A 24,599-nucleotide genomic window follows, 5' to 3' on the forward strand; every position below is an offset into this window, starting at 1 on the left:
TCGTTTGAATCGAAGTCGAATGGTCGAATATAGCCTATTCGATGGTCGAAGTACCCAAAAATTTACTTCAAAATTCGAACTTTTTTAACTTTGAAAATTCACTCGAGCTTAGTAAATCTGCCCCACAGTATATATTAATACAAGACATATAAAGACATTAGCCTACGACTATGAATACATTTTTTGCTTTGACATGGAATAATAATGTCTTGGATTTTAAATTATCGCTCCTGTCTTGCCTCAATCCTGAAATCCAGTGTTTGAGCTATTTTTGATTAAGGGGTTCTCTCAAGCTACAGGTCTGTGACGTCAGCACGCTGACCACCCTGCTAATCCACTGAGTTCTACCTGTGGGCTTACCCTTGTGACCGACTGGGCGTGGGTCCTAGCTATAATAGAGGAGCCATTCCTCACAGTCAGTTTCAGTGAGTGAGATGAATTATCCTAGCAAGTCTATTGAGAAGTCATTTTGATTTCTTTCTAATTTCAGCCATCAAAAAAAAGAATCTGAGAAAAAAATTGCCAAAAGAAATTTTCGAATTGACATAGGGGAACTTTTCCCTCCCACAATGGAGTGAAACGCATAAGGGCAGAGCATGGGGCCCATGTGTCATTTGGTGTGGTATAGATTTTTTGATTACCTATTTAAAAATGATCTGTAGCCAAAAAAATGTTTTTGCGAATGAAACTGCTAATCTGCTTGTTTGAATGAATAATTTTTATTCAGGGCCTAATTACACACATATTAGCTCCTTCCTATCAATAAAATATATTGAGAACTATTCACTCCTACAGAATTTAATCCCACTCATCTCATCTGGCATAATATAATAATAACTAGACATTAAGCCCGTTAAATTAACGTGCGCGACGGTCCGTGGGATTGTTCGCCAGAGACGGTCCGTGGGGCACATGCGCAGTAGCGCAATCCCACGGACACAGGGACTGGACGCAGAGACACTTCAACTTTATTATATAGGATATAATAATATAATAACCAATCTGTCTCTTCTGAAGATGCTTTCTTTTCAGATCAAATAAATCAACAATAAATAAAATATAACAACTTCGGACGACTTCGGAAAACAAAGAGTTTCACGTGCCATCCCGCCGGCGATTTACAATCTAGCCGACTGGAAGGCATTCAGGGGATATTTGTCGGCCGAAGAAGATGCGATTTGTCGCTGGGCACCTAATCTCCCCCATTAGCCACGTCTTCCACCCCCCTTAATCAGACTCTGAGAACAGAACGAGATAAACAAAAGAATATAGAATCAATTATACTAAGGTTGCAGAAAACTGTCATTTGGATACTTCTATATCAAATAATATGAATAATTTACATGTAATAAAAATCCAGTTTTCTTGAACTCATACAATTATTAGCTCAAATAATAATATATCAAACAAATCTCACAATTACTTCATGGACCAGTCAGTTTGTATTTATTTTTGATTTCCACAAATTATTCTCTGTGTGCAATCTGAAAAGTATATTTTCTTCTTGTCAAACGAATCCCAAGAGCAACAAACATTGTCATGTCTGACATCGTAGTAATGGAACATGAAAATTAAGAAAGCGTTATTTTATGTGTCTCTCTTATAGGCAACATCCTCTTTGTTTAATCACAGATTTGGCTCTGGAGATTTTACCTAGGGAATATAAAACGCCTGATTCCATTTACACGGTTGCAGAGTGAGAAACAAATGTCATCTTGGCATTAATACAATGATTCTATAAGGCAGTAGCTGCTGAAATACTCATTAGGAATATAGCAGAAGAAAAAAATGTCTGCATTTGAAAATACAGCAATATAGTCAGCAATATGAAACTATTTTGGCTTGCTATCAATGGCACTAGACATGAACTTTTCTTAAAGAAATCAAGTTATCTGATGAATACAAATATACAGATATATATATATTGCTGCAGCAATTTGGGGTCCTGCTATGTAAGGTCCTGTTCTAAATTGCGTGGGGGGGGCATAAAGCAGTGCTTATGACTCTGGCAAGAACAGAGCAATTTGTTGCACCCAATATATCATTGATTTTTTAATGTTCCTGCCACATTTCCCATTTTTTATTGCCTAATATAATATGTAAAATGTCATTCCTAACAGTTGTATTTTTTTTAGTTGTAATAATAGTGTGTGGGCAGCCATCGCAGGTCATTTTGTCTGGTCATGTGCTTTCAGAAAGAGCCAGCACTTCAGGATGGAACTGCCTTCAGGCAGGCGGTTGTTTCTCCTACTCCATGTAACTGATAGAATTGCAGTGGGACATGGATTATTACTATTGAGTGTTCCTCTTAGATCAACCAGGGAGATGTTATCTTGTGTTAGGGAGCTGTTATCTGGTTATCTTCACATTGTTCTGTTGATGGGATGCTGGGGGGGGATGATATCACTCCAACTTGCAGTGCAGCGGTAAAGAGTGACTGACATTTATCAGAGCACAAGTCACATTACTGGGGGCACCTGGGAAACTGGCAATATATCTGGCCCCATGTCAGATTTCAAGATTAAAAGGGAACTCCGGCTTCTAAACCAAAATTTGATAAAGAGACACACATAACACAGAACCCCCTAATATACCCATCACAGTTACCCGTTTCTTTAAAAATAATGAATAAGTGCTATTTTCTATGCTGCAATCCAGCTGGTTTACAGTTCTTCTCTTTTTGCATCATTTGAAATCCTGGCAGGGAAGGAGGGACTAGACACTGATATTACAAATTGTAACAACTTCTCCACAGCTTACAGACAGCATGCAGGAACTACATAACCCACAATGCTTTGCACTATGATGTTCTGTTCCTTATTGAAATCACATGTACAGGGAATAGTGGGGTTTGGAGGATGCAGTCTAAGGACAGCTGGATGTTGATACAAAGTAACAGTAGTCAGCCAGCTCAGCAAAGTAGTCAGAGAGATCAGCAGAAGAGCAGGGGGCTAGGCTTAGGGAACTGTCATAAACCATTAAAAATCATGAAAACTCTGCATATTTTTTAATTGCTGTATATTGAAAAGTTGCTAGAAATTAGGTTTACTTTTCAAAAAGCTTGTTATGTTTTTGTGGAGTTCCCCTTTAAATATAAACAAATCCACTTGCTCTTTTGAAAAATGGATTTCAGTGCAGAAGTCAGCTGGAGCAGCACTATTAACTAATGCATTTTGGAAAAAAATGTTTTCTCATGACAGTATCCCTTTAAAGACACTCTCCCATCAGGCTGAAGCACAGCCATTGTGAAACACTATAGGGTCATTTTAGAGGCAGGTGCTTCAACTCTTAGCAAAAACTTAAAGGGGCACCCAGAGATTGTGCATGAATTTAAAGGAACAGTTCGGTGTAAAAAAAAATTGCAAATATTTACCAGTCACTCCAGCCTTTATACATTACATTTTTGGCTAAATAACTATTAGAAACATTTTTTATTTTGCACAGCCTATCTATTTACCCAGTTTTTATTTTACTGAACAATTCCTTTAAAATACATTTTCAGGTCCACAATTAACTATGAGGACTAAATGAAAAATCTGTGGTAGTCTCAAATGTCAGTAGAAGTCAGAAATCCACAAAATGTTGGCCATACTATGAAGATTTAAAAGTGAACAGAAGAAAATCGCACTCTTATAGTGTAAATTCAAGGAATATAGTGTATTAAACAATTGTTTGTAGTACATTTGGTTTATCAAAAGCCCATTTAATCTTGATAGCGGCTTCCTGGTAGTATTATAATAGTAAACGAAGTCACATTATCATATTTAATACTTAAATGAAGTCTGGGTGCCTTCATTTGTTCCATGTCTAATGTACTAGATGCCCCAATGCCTCTCCATGATGCTTCTGCACTTCATGTTTTAAATGCCATACTTTCCTGAGCCACAAATACAAATACATTCTTTCAATTTACTTGGGTCTCTGCCCAGATACAGTATATCCTTTTGCAAAACCACTCATGCCTTGCTACAAACATGGAGAAATGACTGAAAAGAGCAGGTTCTATGCTAATACAACTGCTGCACCTGCAATTGCTATCAATTTAAAAGTAAAGCAGTAACCTTTATTACACACAAGGGTTATTAAAAATTTCTATAGCTGTTGCTTTAAAAACAAATAAAAAATCTGCCCATCTCTGAACCTCTTTAGTGAATTTCCTTCTCTAACTACAAAATCAATTTGAAACATCTACTGCAACACACTGACCCTTTGCCTGGTTTGACGGCTTTGCAAAAGTGCAACCATACACCAATCTTCCCGTGGCTCTTTCCCTGCCTCCAGTCCTCCTCCTGCTGTTTCTATGTCCACAGATATGAAAGACAACCCAGGAGACCGAAAAGTATTTGTGTGGCGTCTTCAATGCAAGAATCCAAATGCCACGTCAGTTAGGATTCAAGAGCTCGACCACCAGGGGCACAAGTAAAAGGAAACAAACATATTCATTCACTTAACATCGTTCTATTTTTAAATCCATAAGGATTTTTGCCTGTTATGTTGTAATGCCGCAAATTCCTTCCGAACTTTCTATTTGTGACATTTAGCAAGACTCTTGGTAAAAAGCGGGAATTTGCACAAGCTCTGTGCCAATTACTCATAGCTGAGGTTTCTGACAGCTGTTCCACAACATTCTGTGAGCTTTACATGGAATATACTGAATTCATAATAAAACTGTTATATGGCAAAGCATCTAAACACATGCCAGTGTGGGAGACACAAAAACATGTTAATAAATATTTATCATCAAGTTAGGGCTTTTCTTTTCGTTTTTTTTTTTAAAAGGTACAGCGTGAGAAGGTTTCCTGTGGAATATAATTTCATATTGCTTGATACTGTGATTAGGGTTGCCACCTTTTCTGGGAAAAAATACCGGCCTTCCTATATATTTATCTTTTTTTCCCTATTATAACATTGGGATCAACAATAATTTTCACTGGCCAGGCCGGTAAAACCGGTGGCAACCCTAACTGTGATATGGGTTAACATAAAGCCAAGTAAGAAGCTGCTTATAATAAAATGTATCTGTAATTCAAAATGCATTAAATAGAAATCCACACGCAGGAATAATTACTGATATTCTTCTTTTAGGGGGGCATAGTGAGAGGCTCCCAATTAGGTATCCCAAAAATGAATTAAACATGTTACCTGTTACCAGTCGATTTGCTCTCCATGTTTAATGTTGTCATTATGGCACCAGACACAGCGTGATCATCAGTAAGGGAGCCAGAAACGACAATAAATAAATCTGCAGTGTGTGGTTTGTGAGCTAAACTCTGTGCTGCTGGTTAGAGATATTTTGGGAAAAGTTTTCCTGTGGGTTCTTTGTTTGCTTTTTTGATAAACCGGTAAAAAATTTTAACTTGGAGAAATCAACAGATTTCTCTTCTAACCTATATAGATCTCTTTATATTCTGAATATTTGTTAACCTCATTTCCTAATATTTCATCTATATTTCTAGCAAGACATTAAAGCTGCAATATAAAAAAAAGAATATTACTATTGATTAAAATGTTCAGAGGGGTGCAAGACCAAACCCAGGGATCGTCAAATACACATGGCAACATTCTATGGAAAGATGTTAACAAAGGAGTCCCTTCTAAATGTTCTGTATATGTAAAGTAATTTGCAGACTTCATCTTAGTTGAATTAAGAGCAACTAAGCACATGCTGGGGGCTTGCTCACTTCTTTCATCACTGACAGCTGTGTACATGGTCTGTGAATAGAATGGAGATAAAAAGGGTACACACATTATCATCATCATGCATTAACTCTGTGTACCTGGCACCAGATTTGTATTTGTATCAACGCGTTTCGGCTCACCTTAAACGTTGGTTTGGCCAATCTCTCTCTCTCTTAAAGGCCAGTGGCGGGGGAGGATCTAGCCCTCAGACTGAAACCAAGGTTCAGGAGACACTGACAAGTAATGCTATTATGCAGAGGTACAAACTCTTTTATACTATGACTGGAGGTAAACATGTTAGGGACCACCGTATGGGGTTTACCTTGATGTGGTATGGTGGCTTATCTACTTTATCATATTTCATATCTAATTTATAATAACTTTGTAACTAAAAACCCCTGTTTTTGTAAACACATGCACTTGCATTTATACTGAATTACGTATGACAGGGGACCAGGGAATGCGCATTGATTAATTGGCCAAATCAGTGCCATTATACCTAAATATATTTTAACTTAGCCTTTTGAGTGCTCCCACAACCCCATTGTTTGTACTTTATTTGTTATAATACACAAGTTTTAGTGAGTCATGTGACAAAAATTACATCACTACTCATCGTTTATAACTGATGACATCACTAGTCACCGTTTATAAGGATATAATTTACAAGACAATTAATGGCTTTTGTGTAATATATATATATATATATATATATATATATATATATATATATATATATATATATATATTATACAGTAGCTACATATATACCTAGATAAAATACTTCATCGCCTCATACTACAATATAGCACAGATCAATAATTAATTAAAGTGGATCAATTGTCTCTTAATTGCACAAAGGAAAGTATACATAATTATAAACACTATAAAGTTGCTATATTCCCAGGTGGCTTCTTATCTACTTCTTTTATTGGACTCTGCATTCAATTACTAAAAAGCCTAATTCAAAACCTGCAAGACTCAAATGGCCATATATAAGGGCATTGTCCTGTCCCAGGTAAAGACCAGGTAAATAGGTTGGCAGGGAGAAAGGGGATTATGTATCAGTTACAGGGATGTTTCTGAATTCTTTCCTTCCTCTGCAAAATGCATGCCAGGAAATAGATTTTGAGGAATATTTATGAAAATGTATAAATTATGAGGAAAGATAGGGTAAATGGCAACAGTGTTTGAAGCACTGATGCTTGCTAGCAAATTCCATTTTTAAAAGTGAGCTCTGCCAACTGCAGCTGAAAAATGCATTTTAACGAGCACTGGATTAAATGTTTCCAAAGCTACTCTGCTATAATGTAAGCGAAAAAGTGGGGATTCAGTGGCATTTGTGGAGAGGCATAATACAGATCTCTCTTCCACCCTAAAGCCAATGAGAGATTTCAAGGCTCATTGATAAAGCCCTTAAGCCATTAACAGTTATCCAGCTTTCATTTATTTCCAAAATGAGACCCTCATTGATGGTGACATGGGCAGGATATGAGCTATTGTGAAGGATTTTCATGCGTACAATAAGAATTGATCCTTTCCTTTCTGATTCCTTGCAAAATGACTCTTTTTACACAAGATTTTCTTAAGTCCAGCTTTCAAGGAATAATTACAATGTGAGTCAATAAAGGCATAGTTTCAGTGTCAGATACCCTTACTTCAGTTCACATAGTGATGGCATGGGTCAAAGCAAACATAATTGGCTAAAGTGGCCATAATGATTTAACACCGGTTTTTTCGTCTTTCAATATTTTTTATTTATATATTGAGAAGCTTATATACCGGAAAAAGACATTAATTGTATTCCTAGGGTGCATTATGCCAAAGGCTATTTTTTAACTTTAATAGCATTTTGTCATTGAGATATTTGTGAAAGCAGAACAGTTTGGGATTATATTTTCCCCACTGGATATTTAAATGTAATTATGCAGTTAATTATTAACTATTGTTTTGCACTGTCATTTTTTTCGGCAGTGGCTTGTAGCTTGGCCATTTGGACTTTAAGGGGCCGATTCACTAAGCTCGAGTGAAGGATTCGAATGAAAAAAATTCGAATTTCGAAGTATTTTTTTGGTACTTCGACCATCGAATTGGTTAAATTCGTTCGAATTCGAACGAAAAATCGTTCGACTATTCGACCATTCGATAGTCGAAGTACTTCCCCTTTAAAAAAACTTCGACCCTCTACTTCGGCAGGTAAAACCTACCGAAGTCAATGTTAGCCTATGGGGAAGGTCCCCCTATGGTCATACGGTGTAGATTTAAACCTGAAAATGGATACTTTTTCGTTTCCGCATCAGCCCCATGTATGCACGCTTTTTCTGCTGTTACTCACAGAATTTCTGATTAAATGATAATACTGGATATAAAAATATATTTAGCTGCTAATTTAAACACATATCAGTGGTGTCACTGTAGCTCTTAATAAAAGTGATCTATAAATTTAATTTAAAATAACCATTTATAAAGGGGTCCTTTATATATTATTAGCAGGTGTAAGTACTTTGCATTCCAAAATCAAGCTTTTTGTTGGATCAAAGTTTGAAGTAAACCATCAGTTGCTGTGCTTTCTCATTGTCTATCTATATTACCACATAACTAATTGTAACTACCTCATCCTCATCTCACCTTATATCACAAACCTTATATCCACATATTGCCCACAGTATTTTATCTTTTATATTACACAAGAGCTATGAAAATCCAATACATTACATCCTTACCCCTATTCCCTGTATATTACAAATCTGTGCTGACAGGATTGATTTGTCTGTACGTTGATCATGTACAGCGTTGTGGTATAGGTGAATGTAATAATAATACCTCTAAGCAGGTTTTGTGAGAGTAAGCTATTAAATGCTCCTAATTTAGATCTGTACCTTTATATACATAAATCTGCTGCTTTAAAGCAATATTAAGTTCCATGAAGTGCTGACACTGCTGATTATGGTAAGAATGCGCCTATTAAGGAATTCTTATTTTAACTGTGCATGGGTGCTAAAGATTGCACCCTTCTATTTATTGTTAAAGGAAATTATATGCTTCTGCTGAAACTCAGGCGAGATTCCCAGGCTGCTAAGTATTTGACATGTTATCGTACAATGTGTAGGTTTATGTGTAAAAATGTTGGATATACTCTGTATGTTTGGCTGAAACTCTGGGGTGGTCAAGGCTGTTCATAACGCTCTTTTATAAGAATCTGTTGGATAGAGTCAATCAATGTTTTGCTTGCTATTCAAAGTGATCTCCTTCATACTATGATAAATCATTTCTATTCTAAGTGGAATAATCCACTTTGGAATGGCTCAAGGGGTCACTGACTGGTTTGATGAGCATGAAAACAATGTAAACCATATGCCCTAGCTGCCGCATTAACCAGATCCCAACATGACTGATATTGTGAAGAAGTATTTTTCTCCTCCATCAACAAAACATTAACTAATGGAAGTCCTCGGGGAAGAATGCTGTGGCATCTGACTAATGCTATTTCATTTTATTGTAGAATCTAATCTAAGGCTAGTGATGGGTGAATTTATTCGCCAGGCGCGAATTCGTGTGATTCGCCGCCAGCGAATAAATTCGTGAAATGCCCGTGAAAATTCCAGAATTTTTCGCCGTTTCGCGAATTTCACAGGAAATTCGAAAATTTTCCTGTAAAGCGAAACGGCGCAAATTCGCCCATCACTATCTAAGGGCACTGCTGTTGTTCTGGACACTCCTGGCAAAAACAGTAGTATAATACGCCAGGCTTCGTTGTGTAGGTGTTTTTTATGAGAGTGACTTCCACCAGAAGCAATATAAAATAACTGTGTCAAATCTGGCATTCGTATGATGTAAAATTACACACACCTTGATACATTTGCCATTTACTTTACACAGCTTTTTACACTGTTTTTTTACCAGCAAATTTAGTTTTATACAGTGTAAGAAATAAGCCCCTTAGTGTTTATTTTTTATGTTACTTTAGTTGTTTCCCTTCATTATGCTTTATTAGATTTCCATGACGATCGATTACTTGCATATGCTTGAGTAAAAATAATGCTTAAATTCCTAATGGTAGTAACACATTAAATACTGTATGATAGGTGGATAAGTGTAATGTTGCAGGGGGAGTAGCTGGTTGGTTTCAGTGGATACTAAGGGCTGACTACAAGCTATGAGCATTCTGTGTGTGTCATGTGTTCAGGTACATCCCATACAGGTAATTTGGTTAGTAAATATGATACACTATAGTTTGGTGCCAAGGTATAATCCAGTGGGGATTAAGGTCTCAGGAAGTTAATGTTAGAGAACTCAAACATTCAGTTTGCATCTATTAACACGTGGAGTATTATCTGTCTTAGCAGTTAAACAATACAAAAATAATATTTTTATACCTATCCTGAGATTAAAAAGGGAATTCCCAGTGCAATTTGTTGATGTATTCTTCGGTTCAATATACCATAAATGATAGGCAGGTAGCTAGAGAGACAGACAGATTGATTTTAAGAGTGCAAGGTTCTTGCAAGAAATAGATATCAAATCCATATTATTATTACACTACAATGGAGCCAAAAGTGTACCAAGGACTGAGCCAAATAAATTGCACATTGGCTGAATATATGGAGTATGGATCAATACTGAGCTATTGACGGAGAAATAAATGGAAACAATGGAACATTTTCAATTAGTATGAGTTCATTTTGCTGGTGGATAAGATTAAACCTGTTTACAACAAATAGAGCACTCTGTGTCTAGTGCACATAGAGTAAGAACATAATACGCCCTGATTATGATTTTAGGCGTGTTTGAGTGTTTACACAAGTGACCAGTTGCATGAGTAAAATAGCAAATATATCTACGTGTATATTCTAAATCAACATTTCAATTTACACTTGGAGGTGCCAAAAGTTAGGCATTCCCAAGTGTAAATTAGGTACCTAATTTGTAGCCTATCTATAGTTCCAGCTCTTTTCTCCTTACCACCCACACATTTTTTCAAGTCTCCCAAACCCCATCGGCAATACATTGACATAGGTGGGGGGAGATGTGGCCAGGCAGGTTGCCTAGGGTGCTTGACCTGGCACTGCAATTATGCATATTATATATATATATATATATATATATATATATATATATATATATATATATATATATATATATATATATATATATATATATATATATATATATATATATATATACAGCAACAAAAAACCGCACACACAGGCCTTTTCAAAGGTGCAAAATCCAAAAATGATGTTTATTCCAACGTTTCGGCTATTCACTTAAGCCGTCATCAGGAAGATGATGACGGCTTAAGTGAATAGCCGAAACGTTGGAATAAACATCATTTTTGGATTTTGCACCTTTGAAAAGGCCTGTGTGTGCGGTTTTTTGTTGCTGTATACATGTTCTGTTATAACCAGCACCTAGGCATTAACGATTGTTTTGAGTGCACCAGTATTTGGACTATATATATATATATATATATATATATATATATATATATATATATATATATATATATATATATATATACTGCACAATTTAAAGCCAGCACTCCAATATATAGCCCCCTGGGAAAAACAGTTTTTGCACAACTTAACTGTAACATCTAGTAAAAAAGAAACTCTTTTAGTTACAAAATTTGTACAAAGTATGCATAAGCTGACGCACCCCATCAAGGCAGTGTCCTTGCGTCAGTCCTAACTAAGTGAAAAAAGGGATGAGCGGCATTTCAGTGTGTTTTTTAATTATGTATATATATATATATATATATATATATATATATATATATATATATATATATATATATATATATATATATATATATATATATATATTGTTAGGTAAACATTACATATTAACATAAGTTAACTATTCCAATTAGAATTAAAATTCAAATTATCCACGGTTCAAGAAGCTTAAATTCATCAGTGAAATAAAATTAAGCTGCACTAACGCCCAAGGGCATAGAGAAAGAACAGTCGACTATTAAGGACGGATGGATTTAATGCTCAGCATTATTAGCAGGCATCTTGAAATTTTCAGTCTTCTATTTTTTGGTTGATTACATGATTTCAAGAGAAGAGCATTACCTTCAAGGGATACTATCTGTCATTCTGTTAGAGCAACTGACACATGATTATGACATTTGAACAAAAGAAATCAGCTTCCAATTTTGAAATATTACTTTTTAGCAGGAAAAAAAATATATGGTTATTTGTTTTGCATACGATCATGCATTATACAGTTGTAGAACCTGTTATCCAGAATGCTTGAGAACAAGGGGTTTTCCGCATAAGGGGTCTTTCTGTAATATGGATATCCATACCTTGTGTTTCCTAGTATATACTGAAATGAACAGTAACACCAAACAATGAAAGTGTTCTAAAGTAATGAAAATATCATGTGCTGTTGCCGGCACTGGTAAAACGGATCTATTTGCTTCATAAACACTACTATAGTCCATATAAACAAGCTGCTGAGTAGCAATGGTGGAAATTGACAAAAGTCTATATGGCACAGGATAAATAGTGGATAACAGATAACACCATTATGTTCTACAGAGTTTATCTGCTGTGTAACCTGAGTCTTTTCTCCTTTGAATGGCTGCCCCCATTGCTACACAGCAGCTTATTTATATAAACAATAGTAGTGTTTCTGAAGCAAACACAGCAGTTTTACCAGTGCAGGGCAACACTGCATTATATTTGTACTACTTTACAACACTTTCATTTTTTGATGTTACTGTTCCTTTAAGCATTAGTTAAACCCAATAGGATTATGTTGCTTCCAATACAGATTAATTCTATCTTAATTGGAATCAAGAACTACTTTATTAGAACAGAGGAAAAGGAAATCATTTTTAAAAATTGTAACATATTTTTGCTGCATGTTCCCTTAAAGGAACAGTAACATCAAAATAGGAAATTGTATTAAAGTAATAAAGATATAATCTACTGATTGTTGCTCTCATATAACTGGTGTGTATATTTGCAGAAACTCTACTATAGCTTATATATAGAAGCTGCTCTGTAGCCATGGGGACAGCCATTCAAAGCTGAAATAGGAGAAAAGGCACAGGATACACAGCAGATAACAGATTACCTCTGTAGTATACAATGGGATTCTTAAGAACGTATTTGTTATCTACTATATATCCTTTATATCCGGTATAGTTTATATAAACTATAGTTGTGTTTCTAAAGCAAACACACTAGTTTTACCAGTGCAGGGCAATAGTTTCACTTTCATTTTGTTGGCATTACTGTTACTGTTAAATCTGAACCACAAGTAACAGACCCTACAGTAACAAACCTATTTAGCATTTCAATTAATTGAATTTCATACCTGCCGGACCCATTCTGAAAGAAAGCCACCTTGAACCACTAAAATACATGTTTACGAAACATAACAAGTATATACATTATGTGCGGTTACAAGTCAGAGGACAGCTGTAATGCAGGGAATCAATGCACAAGACAAAAATATAAGGTACTGTAAGCTATTCCAGCTCCCTAACAATAAAAGCAGTGCACGTTTTCAATAAAAAAAAACCATTGGCGGCCAAGGAATATGTTCTGCTATTCTGTGATAGCTTTCTTTGTGTACCAGTATATTGTGCATATGTTTTACAACTGTGTGTTAGTGAATGTGCCTAGACAAATGAATAAGTACAAGTACAGTACACGCCTTATTGACCCACTGGCTGGCTAAATGTTTATGGAAACAATTATATTGTATCCCCTGGTAATCCAAAGCAAAGCTATGTATATATCTGCATTTGTGTACTGCGTTGTGTATCGCTCATTTCTTTTTGCATTGAGCTGTATTACACTGATATATTTGGCAGTCCTGCCTTTAAGACATAGGGGGTCATTTACTAAACTCCGAATGCAAAAATCACTAAAAGTTTGTGATTTTTTTTTTTACAAAATCAGACTTTTAAAAAATCACCAATTTTTCCGAAGTTATTAAACCCAGAGGATAGAAAAGTCTGAATCTGAAAATCCGGCATCTCAGACCTCCGGTTGCATATAAGTCAATGGGAGAAGTCCCAATGATTCTTTGATGTGCGCTGGGTTTCGTGCAATACCCCGAAGTTTTCTGGTGGAAGTTCTGGAAAAATCGTGAAAATCAGATGAAAAAATCAAAAAAATTTGTGAAAATCTGATTTTGATTTTCTGGGAAAATGTAATAATAAATAAGCGTAAAAAGCCTGAGCGGATTTGATCAGAGTTTGTAGCAGAAAATATTGAGATAAATTCGGGCTTTTATAAATAACCCCCCTAATGTACGAAGAATTATCTCCTTATTGTTCATTACGATTAAAAGAAGAGCAGAAATGTATAAAATAAAGTGTAGATAATTTTACTATAGGAAAGTAGATTGTCTAATGTTGCAAATTTTAAGATCTATTTAAGATTTTACCAATTAATTACCTAAAAATAGGGATGCACTGAATCCAGGATTCGGTTCGGGATTCAGACAGGATTTTACCTTTTTCAGCAGGATTCGGATGAATCTTTCTGCCAGCCAAACCAAATCCTAATTTGCATATGGAAATTAGGGGCGGGGAGGGAAATTGTGTGACTTTTTGTCACAAAACAAGGAAGTAAAAAATGTTTCCCTTTCCATATGCAAATTAGGATTAGGATTCAGTTCGGTTTTTCGGCGGTATCTTTTGCAAAGGATTCAGAGGTACGGCTGAATACAAAATAGTGCATACGGTACATCCCTACCAAAAAATTGACTAATTACATGCACTAGACCTGGCCAGTGCTTCTTTTGTACATAATTCTATGTCATAATTAATGAGGCAACCTCATAAATCAGTTGGCAAATCCTTAGGTAGAGCAACTAACAACAGTTTACTTTGAGGCAATAACTGGACACGTTAAACGGTTAGCTCATTACTTCACAGTTAAAAAAAACCACAAATGAAATGGAATTCACATTAGTCAGCAGGGTTACAGCCATGGAGAAAGCACATGCATTATAAAAATGTCCGATAAGCATGCCAATGACAACAATTATATATATTTAGGAAGGCTTGTGGTCAAAATGAGGTCACTAGAAAGCACACAGCTAATTTCCGAAGACTATATCCAAAAGAGAAATTTAATAGTTTTAGCTTTCAGGCAAACGTAATATCTGTTTATTGTCAATAACATTTAATTGGTTGCCCAGGTGTTGAACTGTACTATTTACTTAAGTTCTCAGAAGGAATAGGCCAGACTATGTTATACTACACAAAGTTGAATAATAAATCAAAATGTAATTAGGTCAGATTTTGAGTATTCTAATGCCAAACAAACAAACAAAATTAGTTTATTATCAATATGAAGCTTCAGTATAAAGGCTCACTGAGCTTTTTAAATAATTCGTTTTGAAGAGCAAAAAACTCTATCTTGGGCTTTGTCACCTGAAAACTCAAATGAAGTCTATGGGAAAAAGTAGCAGACATGTTTTTCTCATTGCGTCAAATCTTGTACGGGCCACATAATCTTGCAGCGGAGCATCTAGTTTCAGATCTCATTTAATAATGTTTTCAAATGGCAAGGCACTTATCCTTGTCTTTAAAGTCTGGAGGATGCATTCATCTTAAGCTTTCTACGTCTTATACACATGAATGAGGGTTATTGCACTGGAACAAGGCATGCAGTTTGCCTTTCATGAGGGTCTAGTTTCTGTGTGCAGCTAATCAGACAAGTATTAGTGATGGGTGATCTGGAACAGACTGTCTCTTTGCAAGGCTCTTGAGATTCTCTAAGAAAATCCAGAACAAAACACAGTCATTTTGACATTTGCTATGTGGTGCACCAGTAATAATAATAATATACTGTATATTTGTATAATAAATATATAAATGATAAACACCAGCCATTACTTCTGATACTGGTGCAATGAGAAACGATAATATATAAATGATAAATATCAACTTCACTGATGTACAGCCAATATACTGCTGTTCCATTTTATTATACACAAACCTAGCTAAAAATCAAATGCAATGGGCAATCCAACTCCAGTGAAATATATGAAAAATAGTTAATTTTGAAGTGAATCCATTAAAATATACAGATTTAGTTCCATAATGGCCAAACATAAGATGCCAATCCAAGTGTCTACCATCCAGGCACTGGTAGTCTTTTAAGCACATTATGGAATGGTAAAACGGTTAATTCAGTATAGCGCTATTTAAACAACCTTAATACTCTGTCTTGATTTGCAAAGTGCACACCTATCAGCACTTGTGTGATGTCAATATACCCAGGAGACATAGAATATTAGAATATATTATTTTTCTCCATGGTTACATGGAGCCAGTCTGAGGAAGGGCAATGGAAAATCTGCGCGTTATATAAATTCCAGCAAATGTAGCCAGCAATCTTTCAGCAATGAGTCCTGATTAGAGGCATTCATTAAGTGTGACATTATAAATTTGCCTAAAATCATTACAGCAGATAATCAAAACAGTTAGGTAGAGTAAAAGGTGCCTGAAAACCTCCTACTGTGAAAGACAAAGAAGAGCATCCTACAGACGTCTCACAGATGTATTCCACCAGAATATACTTATGAAAATGCTAGAAGCCTGTAACAGTTTCCCCTGTAGATGATATTAAAATAATTAGTGAATCAGAGGACAAGATGCACTGGTTTAGACAAGTTGCCAAGCAATCCAAGTGTCTGGCCATAGCAAGCTGAAGTGATTGCTAGGCCCTAGGGCCAAAAAAAATAAAGACATGGAATCCTATGCAAACCCACAATCCATATAGCACATCTATGGTGCACTGGTGGATTCTGTTGTAAGAACCTGTATGGAAATACTTTCATATTGTTGCTGAAATATTTACAGAATGTGTTCCTATGAAGATGTTTTTCCCTATTTAAAGATAAAAAAAATTTAATATTGCATTTTATTAAATTCAAGGATCTATCAAAAATAATATGACTGTCATCTAATGATTAAATGATTTAAACATGTTAGTTCATAAGTCGGTATTAAGCAAACTAGGATTCCATTCCACAAAAGGATACATGGCAGTGGCAGCCCTCAGATACAAATACAAGCAGAGCAAATCTGGCCAATTTTCAACCAAACTCGCTGGCAGCCGCTCATGGTGCTCTGTTCCAAACGAACACATTTGCAAACAGAGACTGCTCAGAATTCTGCTGATTCCGATCAGACATGTTGGTATATCCAACCAGTTGATGATCATATTAGAACACCAGATGGACGTCTCAACCTTCAGATTTATATGAACGATTGCTGAAGGAGTAGAAATATACCTGTATTGTCCTATGTGGATACTAATATGCCAGTGACTGATGGACAAATTGGCCACTCTGTCTGTGTACCCAAGCTTTACGAGTGAATTCTAAAGGTCGGCAGAATGACTTATATGTCTTGCAAGGAAGATCTAGTTGGAGAATGGCAGTACTAGTTCCTTCAGTATGCATTTCTGATACATAAATCATGTCATAAAGTATTAAAGAAAGTTATTTGAGTTTTTGAGTAAGTTACCTTACCCTGAGGGCAGGCATATTGAAGAGGAAATATTTTTAAAGAAAATACATATTTAATAAACCTCATGTGTAAATATCATGATGGTGTTTAAAGCTTTCTTTAAGACGTAAAGAACAACCTATATATGTTGGATTTCCCTTTTTTTTAGGAAAATAAATGTTTTAATTAGCTTTCATTTCCACAGCCCAAAGTTATTACAATATAATTATGGCATATTAAACTTGTAGCCTGTAATCAATGTTCTGTAAAGTCATCTTCATGATACACGGGGGGATTTCAGATCTGTTAAAATAAAGCCTGACCTTTGTGAGCATAAAGCAATCAACTTGCCTGCACAGAAAATGTCAGCCACAGAGAACAGAAACAGCTCGATTTGAAAGAATCAAATAAAAGGGAAACATTACTCTCTGAATAACTTTTCTTTTTAATAAACTGGAATACAGATTTTACATATTCAAGAGGTAGTGAGAGGGATAGACCAAACATTAACCCTAGAATTTGCAAGGAATTTTCCAGTTCTTTTAAGTAATAAACAGTGAGTCAATTTGATAGCAGATTGTTCAAAAGCCAGAACTGTGGTAATTCCCAATTTAACATGTCATATCAGTTAGATGATATTCTTAGAGAAAGAAGAAAGAGGGAGGGAATTGCTAAAGAGTTGTGGTTATGCCAGCACCTTATGTTTTCAGTGGTACAAAAAGAAATACAGTTTCTGCCCTGTCTCTTTAAAAAGACGCAAAGTAGCACCGTAAACATTATGGGGTGTTATGGGCTTGGAGCAATAGGTAGGCCTGAAGCATAAAATATACATGATAATTAGGCTTTATTCATAAGGGTGAGGTGGAGATAGTCAACAGTCTACTTTTTTTTTTTTGTTTAGAAAATAAAGGTGGCACAGGTGTTATGGCACCTGTTATTCAGAATGCTCGGGACCTCAGGCTTTCTGAATAAGTGGTCTTTCCATGATTTGGATTACCATACCGTTTGTCTACTAAACAATCATTTAAACATTAAATAAACCCAGTAGGATTGTTTTACATCAACATGGACTTATGATATCTTAGTTGGGATCAAGTACACAGTACTGTTTTATTATTACATAGAAAATGAAAATCATTTTTTAAAAACTGAATTATTAGTTTGAAATGTAGTCTTTGGGAGATGGCCTACCTGTAATATACTAATGCAAGGCTGGTGCAAAGTGCAGAAAAGAGAGAATTAAGACCTGAAGTGCCCTTGCATCTGGAGCAATGGTAGATGTACCCTGTAGTTCACATTTGGTACAGAACTTCGAACTATTTTGCCAATAAATAGGGATGAACAAAATATTTCACCTCATTTCCCAGAGAAAAACTGCCCATAGACCGTAATGGATTAAAGCACTGCATATCTTGACAGCGCTATATAAATAAATGATGATAGTAAAAATAACGTTGCGTAGTCTGTAGTGATGGGCGAATCTGTGCAGTTTCACATTGCCGGGACATTCGCAAATCGACGAAAAATTTGCGAAATGCATTGAAGTCAATGGGTGTCAAAATGATTTATATGCGCGTCAATTTTGACGGGAGCGACACTCAATGGGCGTCCGATTAATTTTGACATGCGACTCTTTTTATACGCGCGTCAATTTTGACATGCAACAAATTTTTCCTCTGTGAATTGTTGCCACAACTCTCGCAAATTAATCCGCTTGTGGTGAAATGTGGAAATTCACCGCAGATTTGTTTCTAGCGAATTTATTTTGCCGTCACTTTTTGTTTGACGTCCATTCCATGACTTACCTTTTTGGCAAACCAAAATTCCTAAAATGCCTAACCCACATTAGAGAATTTTCCTAGACTTTACTCTTCTGACAGGTGTAAGTACGTACTGTATATAGGTGGCGATGTGTATTTTTAAAAATACAGTCATACTACAATCATTAAAAAAAAAAAAATATATATATATATATATATATATATATATATATATCTCTTCCATCTGCCAACAGGAAGCAAACACCCCCTGTCCTCTGGAGCTTACCATTTAAATTATTATCTATTTTTTTAATCTATGTCGTTAAGTCTCCTCCATGAAAGGACAAACTGACACCCAGTTAAATGAATAGAGCATCCACAGTATTTGTATCACATTTATTTCCTTTATCTGCTGCTTGGTGCAAAATAACAAAGAGAGGGACAGGCAGCATCTGGTTGCTTCCTGCAGAGTTGCTTGAATGAACAGAGTGACAGCGTCAGCTCATGATATGCCTGCAAGCTGGTGGCTTTCCAGAAAGCAGCACCAAAAGAAAGACAGCCAGGTGGAAGCTGCATACAATAGATCATGCGTTCCTGATATATATAAATCAGTGGGACATTTTCCTGTCAATAATTTGCAATTTGACTGCAATGAGCATTTAGCCCTTAACAGTTTATAACTGCATTACCCAAACCCTGCAACCATGGCTGAGCTGAGAGATTAATGCACAAGGAAACCATAGCAGATCTTTTCTACTCATTACATTGCACTTCATAAACTCCTTACTCTGTTGAAAAAAAAATGCAATAAAACGTTTACAAATTCTGTATCTGAATAGGTGGTGGAATTGAAACAGGAATGTGTAGAGGGCTGGGGGGAAAAAACGTATAAAGGAATATGCTGTTCACTAGACTATGGCATATACAAGCCTTGCTGAGTGCTACAAATCAAAATGTGACAAGTGCTGATGTAAAATATATAAAGAGAAATTGCACAAAGTACTTCAGTAATTTATCTTTGAGCATACTTAAACTGTCAAAATGGACCTCTTACCTCTCTTTCCTTCAGTTTCATGGCAAGAACAAGCTGATGCCTGTGGTTAGTAAGTGCCTCCCGAAAGTTTCCTTTGGAAAAGAATGCAGATCCCAGATTTCCATAGGCTCGGCATTCTCCCGTCTGGTCACCTGCATCACAGAGATGAAATGAGGTTGTACATCAGTGCCATTAACTAATCTTTGTGACGTGCAATAAGTATGATATGAGTTACATACCTACCCATTTTTTCTGTAGTGTAATACTCAACTTGTTTGTATTCAATAATTAGAGCTAGTTTTACCTCAATTTCCTAAAAAATTACATAACATTTAATCAAGAGTCTGTCATGTACACGTAAACTTACTATATTTGCCTGAAAAGCAACAAACAGTACAGCAGATGAGAAACACAGACTATATTAAAATTAGTTTCTGCACATTCATATACTGTATGATGGTACTTTTTTTTGCCTCTGTTATGCCTTTCACATAGTCTGTGGACACTATCATTTCCATTTAATACAAAATGGGACTTAAAGGAGAAGGAAAGGTTAAAACTAAGTAAGCCTTATCAGAAAGGTCCATCTAAATATACCAGTAAAACCCCAAAGTAGTGCTGCTCTGAGTCCCCTGTCAAAAGAAAAACTGCATTTCTTTCCTTCTATTGTGTACACATGGGTTTCTGTATCAGACTTCCTGCCTTCAGCTTAAACCTCATTGCCCTGGGCAAGAACATGCTCAGTTTGCTCCTCTTCCCCGCCCCCTCCCTTCTCTACTGTAATCTGAGCCCAGAGCAGGGAGAGACTCAGGCAGGAAGTGATGTCACACCATGTTAATACTGCAGCTCCTATCCTAAACAAACAGAGAGTTTCTAGAGCTGTTTACTCAGGTATGGTAAAACATTCTACAGAATAAATATAGCATTCTAGCTTGCGCTATTGCAGCTAATCTATTGGCAATAGAATGCCTCCGTAGCTTTCCTTCTCCTATAAGTCACACCAGTTTTACAATGGCTAGGGGGAGGGTTTACCCCTGAAACGTTGATACTTTGGTGATGGAATAAATGAGGTAAGCTTGCCAACAGCATATAAGTGCGTGTGCAGCTCCATTTAAAATTCGACTGTATTCCAAGGACCTAGCCAGCCAAAAGGTAATGTAATAACCTGCCTGGAGTTGAACCAGGGACCTGGTGTTCCTGTGCTGTCTGCATTACCACTGCTCTATGTGAGTTGACAGCTACAGCCCTGGTTCACTCCTATTGCAATGCCTTGTAATTTCAAGTAAGCATGGCTTGTATCACCTGTTACCAATCTGGCCACAGGTGATCTGTGTAAGCCATTAGTCAGGCTATAAAACACCCTGCTCTGCACTGACTCATTGCCAACATAGGTCTATTTCCTGGGTGAGATTCTTGTCTGATTATCTGTTCCTGACCTTTGCCTGTTTTGACCCTACTGTATCACTGTCTGAACCGACCCTTGCCTGTCTGACCACTCTTCTGGATCCTGACTTTGTACCGTGTTATCAATTGGTTTTGACCCCGGCCTGTTTATCCTACTACGCTCCTGGTTCCTGATCCTGTACTGCACTGTCTGGTTGGTACTGTGACACCTTATTCCGCAACTTCACTCTCTGTTTCCTGTTCCTCCTGTATACGTTATGGTTCCCTTGCCTGACCAGAACTTTCTCCCTGGTCCTCTAACTTTAAAAAACAAGGGAAAGTTGTGCTCACCACTATTTTTTAAAACCATTAGGCGGGGGTGCAATATATGGACAAACAATCCCTGTTTTGTTTAAAGGGTAAGGCATTTTTTAGTAGCAGTATGCACAAAATGTCGCTGTCTTAAATATATTGATAATGGGTTGAGTGCAGAGGTCTCTTGTATTCCTCTAACTTTAAAACCTGGATCTGAATAGCAGAGGACTCCACCCGAAGCCAAAAGCTGCTGCTATACATTGCATTACTTAAGGCCGTAGTGCAGATTTCAATAGCCCAGAGCATATGAAGTTGTTGAACATGTACATGAGTTATAACTGGATAACCAACATGCTACAGAGAATGAATCAGACAACATTGTGTTGCACTGTGGATAGAAAACAAATGCACATCATGCCATTAAAAGCCATTTTCCAGAACAACAGGGGAAAGATGAATATCTGTGTGGGACATTTGCTATAAAGCAATAGAAACATCAAACAAATCATTCTGCAGCCTATCTTGGCACTGAGATAACCAGCAAGGAAGATGAAAATGGTCAGCAGTAGCTGTCGCATGGAAGACAGCACATCACTTAAATAACCATATAATGCTAGACAGTCTGCCTCTCATATTAGCACACACTGAGTATTCATTATTGTACTGATCACATGAGCAATTCTGTAGCAATGTGGTAGGTGGTGAGAAAAAAAAAACACTGCTCCTACAACATATAGGGACATATATGTAACATGATAGCGTTGATAGTAAAAAGCTGGCCACTAGAATTTAATTTATTCTTTAAAATATGCATTGCTTAAAGCACTGCCATCGATTTGAGTGTTAAAATGACCTGGTTCACATTTTGAAAACTGTAAGAGGCATGACAGAAAGGTGAGTGAATGGCAGATCAGCTGGGAAAGATAAAGATGGCAGCATGAATGAAAGTTTTATTTTTCAGGCAGCCTTTGGTCATCCAGTAAAAGACACATCAAGAGACAACTCAAAAGTTCCAGATAGAATATGTTCCCCTACAGTACATCAAAAGTGTAAATATAAAAATTGATTGAGTAGGTCAACAAATTAATATATCGTTACAGGTATAAAGTAAAGGTGGCCATACACGGGCCGATAAAAGCTGCCGACAGACCGAGTCGGCAGTTTATTGGCCCGTGTATGGGGCCCCCGACGGGCTTCCCCGATCTCTATCGGATGGGACAAAAAATCCCGTTGGATCGCGGCCGCATCTATTCGTTGATGCGGTCCCGCGATCGGACCGCCAGTTCCCATTCGTTAGGGCCCACGATCGGATCAGCCCGATATTGCTCACCAAACGAGCGGATCTCTCTGTGTATGGCCACCTTAAATGTGTCTAAATATGCACAAAGGGAACTGAGCACTAACATGCCATAGAGTAGAATGGTGTTTGAAAGCTCTAACCAGATTCAATTGTAGTTTTTGATTAAGTAATTAAGAAGTTGCAACTATTGCAGTGGTCTGCAGCCTACCACAAATTCTCTGCTGCCTGGTATGCTGGGAACAAATAAATTGCTAAACTATCTGTCATTTCTTGCCCTGACTCAAATCTGGAAATATCAGTGAAAAAGCCACCATGTCTCACCAGAGCTTCATACCCTTTATCAGTCAGGCCCTGTGCCATTTAAACAGTCAATCAATAGAATGTCCCAGAAAAAATTTGAGGGAGCAAGAATACCCTGCCCACCAAGAAAAATATCATCTTTTTTGGATTTGCAGTAACTGTACCTGCATCTTTTACTAGCTGATTAGAATGGCTCCAGACTTGATAAAGGAAACTACATCAATAAAATCTAAAAGTCAAATTTTAAATAACAATTGTGTCACAGTATTAGCTAATGTTGTACAATAAATATCTATTTTATATAGGTATAGTAAACTGTAATCATATTCCCTCATGTACATTGTAGAATGCTGTATAAATTAATACTATACTATTTATTTTTCTGTAAAATCAAAGCAAAGTATAAGAGGAGCCTTGGTGACCTGGAGTTGGTGTTTTAGCATGAGCAGTTTTATTGGCTTCAGCCCCACATCTCTTTATGACAGACATCAGTACTAACCCATTAAAATGTCATTTAATGGAGTTGAACACCCAAACTGCTCTTACTTGGGTCACTGAAGGCTGACACTGCTGCTAGACTGGTGTGTAATATAAGACTTCTTTCTCTCATGCAAGGTAAGCTGTGTATATAAGGCACCAACGTATACACACGAGAGTAGTAGACAGTAGTTAATCTAAACATACAGCACCTTTAATTGGTATTATGTTAAATATTATACTTATACAGTATATTAAATACATTTTCTGTAGCAGCAGTCTTTGCCTTGAGATCACCTTCATCAAATCTCAAATAAACATTCTAAAGATAAAAAGACTTTCTCTTGTCTTTCTGTATCCCTTGCACATTATTGTATCTCTTTGTTTAGATAGATGCACACATAACTACATATACACAAATTGAGACGCAAATATACAGACAATGCAAAGAAATAACTACCAACAAGTTTACAGAAGTAAAGGCAGGAATGTATGGACTTATGTAATGACATAAATACCCATGCATACATACATACATACATACAGGTATGCAATACAAATAAATGCAGTCAGACATACTGTATCTCCACAGATAAATGGAAATAAAACACCTGCACACATACTGGTTAGGATTAGGGCTGAACAACGTTCTCATCTGGTACAGTCTTCCGTCAACATTTGCGGTTTTGGCAGTGGCAACAATTTTTTGCACAAAAGTTTCACAACACAGTCTGTTGTGTCTCAACCCTCCCCCCACGGCAGATGTCATTATTGTGCACCTCTTGCTTTCCACATAAGCCAATGGGATCAGAGCCAACCCATTCCCTCCTCCAGAAGCTGTGTTTAGAAGAAACTATA

General features: G+C 36.6%; 1 protein-coding gene across 2 annotated transcripts in view; it reads right to left on the bottom strand.

Moving 5' to 3' along the window:
* LOC108707095 (tetratricopeptide repeat protein 28) overlaps positions 1–24,599 on the bottom strand; it is a 354,710-nt gene that overhangs the window by 152,429 nt on the left and 177,682 nt on the right. For both annotated transcript variants that reach the window (XM_018244049.2, XM_018244051.2), the window contains one exon: positions 19,988–20,118. In XM_018244049.2, coding sequence (XP_018099538.1) covers positions 19,988–20,118 — 131 coding nt within the window. The remainder of the gene's footprint in view (positions 1–19,987; positions 20,119–24,599) is intronic.

The sequence above is a fragment of the Xenopus laevis genome, chromosome 1S (genome assembly GCF_017654675.1).
Source record: "Xenopus laevis strain J_2021 chromosome 1S, Xenopus_laevis_v10.1, whole genome shotgun sequence".
NCBI classification, from domain to species: domain Eukaryota; kingdom Metazoa; phylum Chordata; class Amphibia; order Anura; family Pipidae; genus Xenopus; species Xenopus laevis.